This window comes from Dipodomys ordii, unplaced genomic scaffold, assembly GCF_000151885.1.
Source record: "Dipodomys ordii isolate 6190 unplaced genomic scaffold, Dord_2.0 Scaffold151, whole genome shotgun sequence".
In the NCBI taxonomy this organism is placed as follows: Eukaryota; Metazoa; Chordata; class Mammalia; order Rodentia; family Heteromyidae; genus Dipodomys; species Dipodomys ordii.
The window spans coordinates 721,700-733,155 of NW_012267367.1; the positions used below are offsets into that span (position 1 = coordinate 721,700).

The window sequence follows — 11,456 nt, forward strand, 5'->3', positions numbered from 1 at the left end:
ATTGCACAAAGGGTTTACAAGCTAACATGCCCATTTACGTGTACAGTGCATCCTAATTACAGTCGCCCTTCCCATCACTTCCTCTCCTGGCACCAACTGCCCCTCATCCCACCGGTCACACCAAGCTTCCACTTCCTTTGTCACAGGTTGGCGTTTAGTATTACAGTTGTGTTTGTCCCTTCACCACCTTCTCCCCTAACCCCCACCCCACTCAAAACATATTTCAGCTTCCTGATTCTCATTTTGTGAAAGTTTCTGTCTGCTGTCTGGGCCTGAGCGCTGTCCCTGGGCTCTTCAGCTCAAGCCTAGCACTCTACCACTTGAGCCACAGCACCACTTCCAGCTTTTTCTGCTTATGTGGGGCTGAGGAATCGAACCCAGGGCCTCATGCATGCAAGGCAAGCACTCTACCACTGAGCCACCTTCCCAGCCCTCTAGGGAGGATCTTACCACTTACAAAGTCAAGTATGCAGCTCTGTTTCTACAAAAGTGTCTCTCATTTAATAAAGTCTGTCGTATCTTCTCATAAGGACCTTTTTTTGTTCCATACTCTTTGGAGCAAGCTTTACTCTTTACTTCACCTAGCAAAGATGCTAGTAAATGAAATCGTTTTAAATTCTGGCGGGAAATGAATTAGATCATTTTTTGCTCATTTTGTTCATTTGGATTCACTTAAAGGTTGACTGAATTAGCACCAAAAATTATTTTTGATGGTTCTGGGGTATGAACTCAGAGCATAATGGCTTGTTAAACAGGAGCTTAACTACTCGAGCCATCCCTCTTGCTCAAAATTTAAAATAGTTTGATTGCTACATTTATTCTTTCAATGATTTAAGATCACTTTGTGAATTTCAGTGATTGTCGCTTATGATGATATCCCTGGGCCCTGTTGGAGTTTGTAGGACTATTTTCCTATTCCTGTTAGTTCAATTAAATATTTAGGGATTACTTGCTTGACTCGCCTTCTCATACTCAATGGAGACAACAGACATGAGTGAGATTTCAGACAAAATAGTTCAGTGGGAAAGTGTTACATTGAAAATATAAAGGTGCTTTGCTCATTGGAGTAAGACTATTGGTAGGAAAAAGAAAACCTGCATGGTACATAATATTAATAAGGAGACCACAGGTATAGATGGGGAAGTAGGGATGGAAACAGATAATTGCTTTGCTACTATATGGTAAGTACCAGAATAGAAATAAACAGGAAGCAATGGGACCAAGTTAAAGAGAATGAATGTTCTAGAATGGATAGAGGGATCATCACATCAAGTGAACAAAGTGACCTAGCATCAGGAATGGGCTGAGTAAAGTTCTGAAAATGGGTTAAGTGTTTCAGGAATGGCAATTACTTAAGTGGAAAGAACATAGCAGTAAAGAGGAAAAAGTTGAGATGTAAATCAGAGGTTGGGGTGGGCTAGTCAAGGCAGTTACGTATGCTGTAGGGAGCTAGAACTTTATTTCTACACAGTGACCTACAGCAGGGGCATGGTATGAGTAGACATTTTATAAATTCTACTAGTATTGTACAGAATGATTAAATGTAATTTTATGACACTTTGATCATTCATCTTCCATTTTTGTTATTTTTTGCCATACTTAAACTTGCTTCTGGGCAAATGAGCCAGACCAGTAGGAAGAAAACAAGAGACAGATTGAATTTCTTACACATATAATGACCATCTTTTTTTGTTATCTGTGGCTTCTTTTATGGTTTGAAAGATCCTTTCTTGTTAACAGTTTGCCATTTTACATTGATGGTATTCTCCTTGCCAAAGTAGGCCCTTTTCCTCTTCCTTTCTAATATCTAGCCAACTAAAAGATTCAAACAAACAAGCATGGGTTTGACCATGAGTTCCACACAAAATCTTCATGGAGTTGGTTTGGATACAACCATCTATGTTACCTAATGTGTTTCTGATTCTTATCTTAATGTAGATCTTTATGACTGAGCTGTACAACAACTTTAAATGAGTGAAATATAACCATAATTTGCTTCAAGGATCATTGCCACTCATTTTAAATTTATTTCAATGTAGGTGATTGGCGTTGTGCTTCAAAAATTTCAGCAGTTCAACAGTATTTTATCTGTCAACAGTAAGCTCTTTACTTGATTGCACCATGAAAAAGCTGCTAAAGAGACTTGTTGAGCACAAAAGTGGACTTGAAGAACCAGAAGCCATTGTTTTCAAATGAAGAATCTTGAATAGTTTTCAGCCTCAATGCTTTTCAATCAGCACTGAGATTTCGCCCATAACATCAGAATGGCGAGCAGGCGAAAGTCAACAACACCTTGCATGGTCCTGGCTAGTGAACAGGATCCAGATCTTGAGTTGATATCAGATTTGGATGAAGGTCCTCCAGTACTTACACCTGTGGAAAATGCCAGAGCAGAGAGTATCTCAAGTGATGAAGAAGTTCATGAGTCTGTGGATTCCGACAATCAGCAAAATAAAAAAGTTGAAGGTGGCTATGAATGTAAATATTGTAGTTTCCAAACTCCAGATTTAAATATGTTTACTTTTCATGTGGATTCAGAACATCCCAATGTAGTACTAAATTCATCTTATGTTTGTGTTGAATGCAATTTTCTTACCAAAAGGTATGATGCACTTTCTGAGCATAATATGAAATATCACCCAGGAGAAGAGAATTTCAAGTTGACAATGGTGAAACGTAACAACCAGACAATCTTTGAACAAACAATAAATGATCTGACCTTTGATGGTAGTTTTGTTAAAGAAGAAAATGCAGAACAAGCAGAGGCCATAGAAGTTTCTTCTTCAGGAATCTCTATCAGTAAAACACCTATCATGAAAATGATGAAAAATAAAGTAGAAAACAAACGGATTACAGTCCATCATAACTCATCTGAGGACACCCCTGAGGAGAAAGAAAATGAAATCAAACCAGACAGGGAAGAAAAGGTAGAAAATGCAAATTCTTCAGCTCCAGAATCTAACACCAGTACTTCCGTTGTAAACAGAATACATGCAAATACTGGCAACACAGTGGTGACCCCCGCAGCAGTTCTTCCTGGGCTATCACAAGTCATAACCGCCGTGTCTGCTCAGCAGAACTCAAACCTGATTCCCAAAGTCTTAATCCCTGTTAATAGCATTCCTGCCTACAATGCTGCACTGGACAACAATCCTCTCCTACTGAACACCTACAACAAATTCCCTTATCCAACAATGTCAGAGATTACCGTTCTTTCGGCTCAAGCAAAATATACAGAGGAGCAGATCAAGATATGGTTTTCAGCTCAACGCCTAAAACATGGTGTTAGTTGGACTCCTGAAGAAGTAGAGGAGGCGAGAAGAAAGCAATTCAATGGGACAGTGCATACTGTACCTCAGACCATAACTGTCATCCCGACCCACATTTCCACAGGGAATAATGGTTTACCATCTATTTTACAGACGTGTCAAATAGTTGGTCAGCCGGGTCTGGTCCTTACTCAAGTAGCTGGAACAAACAGCTTGCCAGTAACAGCACCCATAGCCTTGACAGTGGCAGGGGTTCCAAATCAAACAAGTGTCCAGAAAAGCCAAGTCCCTGCTGCTCAGCCTGCTGCAGAAACAAAGCCGGCCAGTGCAGCACTTCCACCCCCCCAGAATGCCAAACCCGAAACTACGCTGGCAAACCCCGATTCATTTGGTATTCGGGCAAAAAAGACAAAAGAGCAACTAGCAGAACTAAAGGTTAGCTACCTTAAAAGTCAGTTTCCCCATGACTCAGAAATTATCAGACTCATGAAAATAACAGGGCTCACAAAAGGTGAGATTAAAAAATGGTTTAGCGACACAAGGTACAACCAGAGAAACTCAAAGAGTAACCAGTGCTTACATCTCAACAGTGATTCCTCAGCCACCATTATCATAGACTCCAGTGATGAGACCACAGAGCCCCCACCTGTGGCGACCTCGCAGCCTAAACAATCCTGGAATCCCTTTCCCGACTTCACGCCCCAGAAGTTTAAAGAAAAAACCGCAGAACAACTTCGGGTCCTTCAGGCAAGTTTTCTCAACAGCTCCACACTTACAGAAGAAGAATTAAATAGGTTAAGAGCACAAACCAAACTTACGAGAAGAGAAATTGATGCTTGGTTTACAGAGAAGAAGAAATCAAAAGCTTTAAAGGAAGAGAAAGTAGAAATAGATGAAAGCAATGCAGGTAGTTCCAAAGAAGAAGCTGGGGAAACTTCTCCCCAAGAAGAATCGATCACCCCCAAGTCAGGGAGTACGGGCAAGATATGCAAGAAAACCCCTGAGCAGTTGCACTTGCTTAAAAGTGCGTTTGTTCGAACACAGTGGCCATCACCTGAAGAGTACGACAAGTTGGCGGAAGAAAGTGGACTTGCCAGGACAGACATTGTTAGTTGGTTTGGCGACACCCGTTACGCGTGGAAAAACGGAAACCTGAAGTGGTACTACTACTATCAAAGTGCCAGTTCAGGCAGAATGAATGGTCTATCTTCCCTTAGGAAAAGAGGGAGAGGGAGACCCAAAGGCCGTGGAAGAGGAAGACCTCGGGGGCGACCCAGAGGCGGCAAAAGAATTAACAACTGGGACCGGGCACCGTCATTGATAAAATTTAAAACTGGAACTGCCATACTTAAGGATTATTACCTGAAGCACAAATTTCTTAATGAGCAAGACCTGGATGAACTTGTCAACAGATCACACATGGGCTACGAGCAGGTTAGAGAGTGGTTTGCAGAAAGACAGAGACGATCCGAGTTAGGTTTAGAATTATTTGAGGAAAACGAGGAGGAAGAGGAAGTTGTTGAAGATCAGGAAGAGGATGAAGAAGAGACAGATGATAGTGATACTTGGGAACCCCCACGACATGTGAAGCGGAAGCTTTCTAAATCGGATGACTGAAGTGTGTAAGTGTTCACCTGAGTGTGTTATAACTGTGTAAAGTACCTTATTGGATAACGTGTTTTCTAAAATACTTTTCCGTAATAAGAGGACTGGATGTCATTAGGCTAGCCAAGACATATATGAGTGATGATCAGGTGTAGTTTGATTATCATATAGAGTTTTAATATTGCTTTAATGACTAATGTTGCTTTTTTTCTTAAGTACCAGTCCTGGAACTTGAAATCGGGGTCTGGATGCTGTCCCTGAGCTTTTTTGCTCAAGGTGAGCACACTCTGTCACTTGAGCCACTTCTGTTTTTTTGATGGTTAATTGAAGATCAGAGTTACACAGACTTTTCGGTCCAGTTGGCTTCAAACCTTGATTCTCAGATCTCAGTCTCCTGAGTAGATAGTCTTACAGGCATGAGCCTTTGGCACCAGGCATTTTTTTTAATGTAAAATAATCTTCAGGGTTGGGAATGTGCCTTAGTGGTAGAGTGCTTGCCTAGCATGTGTGAAACCCTGGGTTTGAGTCCTCAGTACCACATAAACAGAAAAAGTTTGAAGTGACGCTTTAGCTCAAGTGGCAGAGGGCTAGCCTTGAGCAAAAGAAGCTCAGGGACAGTGCGCAAGCCCTGAGTTCAAGTCCCAGGACTGGCAAAAAATTTTTTTTCAGTTTGTTTCAAAGAAAAGTTATTCACCTGTAAGATAGGAGACAGGGAATTAAACACTGAAGGTAAATGAAATGTAGTTCTTGTGACCTTCCCTTCATTAAAGCTTTATTTTTTTTTCTATTTAAGGAAAGGATTCAAAAACTAAAACTAAAAAGAAGGGGAAAAGTATAGTGAAGGAAGGAGACTTACTACAGGGTGAGGATTGTTCAATGTCAGGAAACTAGGGCAAACAAGTACAGTTTTTTTTTCATTATATTGTCTCAAAAGTATTCAATTTTTGGACTGGGAAGGTGGCTCAGTGGTAGAGTGCTTGCCTTGCATGCCTGAGGCCCTGGGTTCGATTCCTCAGCACCACATAAGCAAAGAGAAAAATGCCGGAAGTGGCGCTGTGGCTCAAGTGGTAGAGCGCTAGCCTTGAGCTGAAGAGCTGAGGGACAGTGCCCAGGCCCAGAGTTCAGGCCCCACGACTGGACCCCCTCCCCCCAAAAAAAGATATATTTTCATTCATTGATATAAAATAACTGTGTTCCCAGTACAAATACTATGTTTGGTTAAAAAAATAAATCTCTGGCCAGGTGCAGTAGTACGTACTTATAACCCCAGCAGTTTGTAGGAATAGACAGAAGATGGGGAGTTATGATCAGTCTGGACTACATGGTGAGACTCTCTCAAATCAAAATAAATGAATAGCCTTAAAAGTGGAAACAAGGCCGGGCGCTGGTGGCTCACACCTGTAATCCTAGCTACTCAGGAGGCTGAGATCTGAGGATTGCGGTTCAAAGCCAGCCCGGGCAGGAGAGACCGTGAGACTCCTATCTCCAATAAACCACCAGAAAACCGGAAGTGGCGCTGTAGCTCAAGTGGTAGAGCGCTCGCCTTGAGCTGAAGAGCTGAGGGACAGCGCCCAGGCCCAGAGTTCAAGCCCCACGAAAAAAAAAAAAAAAAAGTGGAAACAAATGTAGAATAAATATGTAAGGTTTTATTATGATCCTTAATACATTACACATTAGATTAATCAAAATTTAAGGTTTAGCCAGGCACCTGTGACTCATGCCTGCAATCTTAGCTACTCAGGAGGCTGAAATCTAAAGATTGTGGTGTGAAGCCAGGAAAGTTTGTGAGTCTCTTATCTCCAATAAAGTACCAAAAAAAACCCAAAAAACAAAAAACAGAACTGAAGCTGTGGCTTAAGAGGTAAAGTTCTAGCCTTGAGTATAAAAACTCAGGGACAGTGTCTAGGACCTGAGTTCAAACTCCAGAACAGGCACGTGTGCGCGTGTGTGTACACACACACACACACACACACTAGGACCTGAGTTCAAACTCCAGAACAGGCACGTGCGTGCGTGTGTGTACACACATACACACACACACACACACACACACACACACTATAATTGTAAATCTGTTACCTGGTTTGGAGTTAAGACTTCAGTCCTTAATACTTTTGAACCCAGGAACAGGTTTTATTCTTTTCTGTTTTGTATTTGGGATAAAAGCACATGGTTTTGCAGACAACAAAGTTTTCATGAAATTTGTGTGTGTGTGTGTGGGCTGAATAACATTATGGTGGCAGAAGTTAGTGCAGGTAGGGAGGAAATGAAGAATAGACCTTCATGATTATTACATATAAGCATACTTATTTCCTCTTCTTCCTACATCTGTCACCCATTGTTCAGTTCTTAGGTTCTCTTACTCTACATAATATTAACTTAATTCCTCCATATCTTTCCTCTGACTTGTTTATTTTAACAATTATTTACAGAGATCTTAATATGTGCTAGGTGATATTCTTCTTAGCTAACATTTTTGGGAAGAACAACAGATGAACTAAAATGTACCTATTTTAATAAGTGGTACAAATCTCATCTTAAGTTATAAAGCATAATATAATCATTGTAAGTCACAAAAAGCCAAATGGTTTTTTACAGTTTTATCCTGAAGTCCCAACTGTCTACCTCCTCATGTCAGCAAACTTCAGGACAGGCGTTGTTCTGACCCAAATGCATAAGATATTTTTTAACAGGCCTTTTTTAAATTTTTATTGCTAAACACAAGAATGCACACTCAGCTAAGATTAAATCAACAAATTTGTTTCTGCAGTGAATTGCTGTTACAACCTCTGCAGTGATTTTCTGGGGAATTGTAAACTTCTATAAAAATAAGGTGAACTTTTCTGTATAGTGTACTAGAAACTTAAATTTAGAGGATAATTCTTGTGTTTATATTAACACTCTTATGGATACCAATTACAGGAAAAAAATTCACATAAATCTTCAGCTTTTAAAAGATGGTGTTTTAGCCTAACCTGATTCCAGGCTAGCCCAGGCAGAAAGCTCACCTGATACCTTCTTAACTATTAGCTGCTGGGGCAGTGTTACACAGCTATCATCCCAGCTATGTAGGAGGCTAAGATTTGGTGGGTCTCAGTTCCTGGCCAGCCTGGGAAAAAAGTATATGAACCTTTTGTCTCAACAGAAGTGGAGTCGTGGCACACGCTTCTCACCCCCGCTATTTCAGAAAGCATAAAATAAGATGATCGCAGTCCAAGCATGCACACTAGGCCAAAAGGGAAGCCCTGTCTCAAAATAACCAGTTCCAACAAAGTCTGAAAGCATGGCTACGCAGCAGCACACTTGCCACACAAGCAGGAGGCCCTGCGTTCAGAGTCTCACACACACTACCAAAACAACCCAAAACAGTGTAGGTTTATTCATGTACTTTTTTGGTAAATATAGAAGGTTTTAAACAAGAGCCTAAAATTGTAAATATTAATTAGTATGTCATTGTTGCAATAAAATACTTTTTCACTTATAGAGAATTCATCATAGATTTCCTCCAAGCTTTTTTTCTTCATTTAAAATAGGGTTCAATTTACAAAATTACCAAAATCTTTCTAAAGTAGCCACTGTACTAAGTGGAGGCACATACATCTTTAACACATATATCTTTTGCACATGCCAACCTAGTATAGAAACATTTTGTAATTTGATAATTACAAATACTGACAATGGAATATATATTTCTTACTAATAATTTTTTGTAAACAATTCCAGAAAGGTGATAAATGTCTGTAAGCAAATCATATACACAAAGTCTAGTGAGATGTATGTGGTAGGTGATCACAGTGTCAGTAAGAAAACAAGATGTGTTGTTATTGGTAATTTGTATCATTTTTGCTCTTAAAAGTAGTAAAAAGTAAAAAATAGTTTTCTTTAAGTTTCAGCTTTTTATGATGTTTTTCTTTTATAGCTGCTTAAAATGTTGAAGGAGAATTAATTCTTCAACTCAAGATGTCTGAGTTACTGTGAATGGGGCCAATCTTTGGTGACACTGAGAAATGTTACAAGGCATACGCACTCTGAAAAAAAACAGGATCCAGTATCCAAAAGAAATGGACTTAATGTGCCAAAGTTAAACTACTGCAGTTGGCGGAAGTTCTGCAATGTAAATAGAACACTAATGAAAAAACAACTTGTAAAAATTCAGATTTTAGTACAGTTCGTTTTTATTCTGCTAGGATGGAAACATTCTGAATCTTCAACTTTCTGAAGGGGGTTGATGACCACTAGCACTTCTCATTTTCAGTGCAGCTTACTGCTTTGTGTCTAGTTAAGACAGGCTGGACTGCCCACATTCTTCCATATATGATGAAGCTTGGAGCTTTTGAGTGACCAAACATTTTACAGAGTAAAAATTACTTAGAAATGGGAGAGAAAAAAATGCTGATTTATTTCTGTGAATTATTTATTTGTCTCTGCACCAAGACTAAAAGTTGTACAAGGGCTTAAAAAATTTCAAGTGTAAAAATATACACATACTGGAAGAGAAAGATTTGTGGTATCACTGGCCCTTAAGGATTAGATCTTCCATTAAGCACACTCATGGGGACCACTATTTCTACTTAGAATATGTGATTTTTGTCATTAGATGCGAATTTGCTTTGTACTAAGCTAAAAATGCCGAAGAAGTAAAAAAAACTGGTGTAAGTTGAATAGAGTGAAATACCATGCCAAAAAATGTGAAAAAGAATCATGTAGTAAAATACTTGGAGGGGGATGGCTTTTTTTTTTTTTTTACAATCATGTGGAAATCAGGAATGTTCATATTGGATCAGAATTTTCAAGAAATTACCTTTCAGTGGAATTCCACCTTGTGTAACACTTTCAGGGATTAGAGGGAAAAAAAATTCTGAACTGATCCCAATGAGTTAAAAGTTAGCTTTTTACTTAGAATCATGGGAATGCTGTGAACTCTTGCTGTTATCAGGAGACTGAAGGTTCACAGGAACTTACAACTTTGTAAAGACAGGTGCTGTTCATCCCCGGTAAGAAGGACCTTCTCCTTTCATAGGACCACTTTGCATAATGGGCTTTCTTCATAGAGGAAATGTTCAGATTCATTAGCTTTGAATTTTTAAAATGTTTTTCTGAATGATCACATGTAGTGGGCTTGGCCAGTTTATCTAATTTAATGAATAATAAACATTAAGCTCTTGGTTAAATGTCAGCTAATGAAAATGTTATGAAAAAGCATGCTGCTTTCATTTTTATAAACTTTTTATTTTTTAACGATAGCTTTATTAGTAACTCCAAATGCTGCAATTTAGCTGATTCTTCCCTCAGACAGCTGGCTTTGTGGGTGGCTTTTTTCATACTACTGGTAACTTTTTTAAAAGAAGCAATGTAAAGACTGTAACAATTGAATGCACTAAACTGTTTTTTTCTTTTATATATTCAGAACTTCTTAAAGCACTCTGTATTATAATGATTAAATTGCTCCCTTTTTTAAAACCATTGCTGATGTGGTCTGAGTTTTGTTTGGCAGTAATTTTTATGTTTTCAAAAATCTGAAATGTCAAGTATTAGAAATGAAGCCTTTGAATATATTTATATTATGTTTCCCTTGTAATATGTTAACTGTATAGCTGTAAACAACTACTAATACAACTTCCCATCACTTTTATAGGTTTGATGAAATTCTGCTCTGATGTTCGCTAGCTTTAAATATATTTATTTGACAGAGCAACAGAACCTTTCCCTCCTGGTTGACTGTGACCTTGAATACAAAATAAAAGCAGTGATGAGTAGTTTTCAGTGATTTGTTTTCATCTTTAACTGAGTCGATTTTTTTAATGGTGGTAAAATATACATAAAATTGACAATTACACTCATTTTGAAAAATGTCCAGTTTAAGCAGGGCTATGGTAACAATTCAGAAGCTGAGATCTGAGGATCGTGGTTCAAAGCCAGCCCAGGCAAGAAAGTCTCAAAGACTCTTATCTCTAATTAGCCACTAAAAAAGCTGGAAATGGAGCTGTGGCTCAAGTGGTAGAGCTCGATCTGTGAGCAAAAATAGCTCGGAGACAATGCCCAGGCCCTGAGTTCAAACCCCAGGACCAGCACTCACAAAACATGTACAGTTTAATGGCTTTAAATTATATTCACAGCGTTGCACAACCATCACTTTTAAAAACATTGCATCACCCCAAACAGAAACTTGTATCCATGAAGCAATAACACACCATTTCCTCTAGCTCCTGCTAAACTCTAATATACTTCTTGTCTTTATGAAGTTGCCTGTTATTGATATTTCAAATAAGTGGGATCAAACAGTATGTGTCACTTAACACTGTTTTCAAGTTCATCCATATACATATATATACATATGGAGCTATCTATCTATCTATATGGAGGGAGAGACCACGTTTTGTTTCTCCACTCATCTGATAGACACCTGGGATGTTTCCACCTTACTGTGAATATTGCTGCAGCATGGAGACATGCAGTTATCTGTACGAGCCCACGTTTTCAGTTCTCTTTTTTTTTTTTTTTGTTGGTTGTGGGGCTTGAACTCTGGGCCTGGGCGCTGTCCCTCAGCTCTTCAGCTCAAGGCGAGCGCTCTACCACTTGAGC

General features: G+C 39.1%; 1 protein-coding gene across 1 annotated transcript in view; it reads left to right on the forward strand.

The window, feature by feature from the left end:
• Positions 1 to 10,641, forward strand: part of Zhx1 (zinc fingers and homeoboxes 1) — a 24,764-nt gene extending 14,123 nt beyond the window's left edge. Inside the window, exons 2-3 of the mRNA XM_013032234.1 lie at positions 2,040 to 4,891; positions 8,794 to 10,641. Of these exons, the coding sequence (XP_012887688.1) occupies positions 2,265 to 4,886 (2,622 nt within the window). The 5' untranslated portion in view covers positions 2,040 to 2,264 and the 3' untranslated portion in view covers positions 4,887 to 4,891; positions 8,794 to 10,641. The remainder of the gene's footprint in view (positions 1 to 2,039; positions 4,892 to 8,793) is intronic.
• The last annotated feature ends 815 nt before the right edge of the window (positions 10,642 to 11,456 follow it).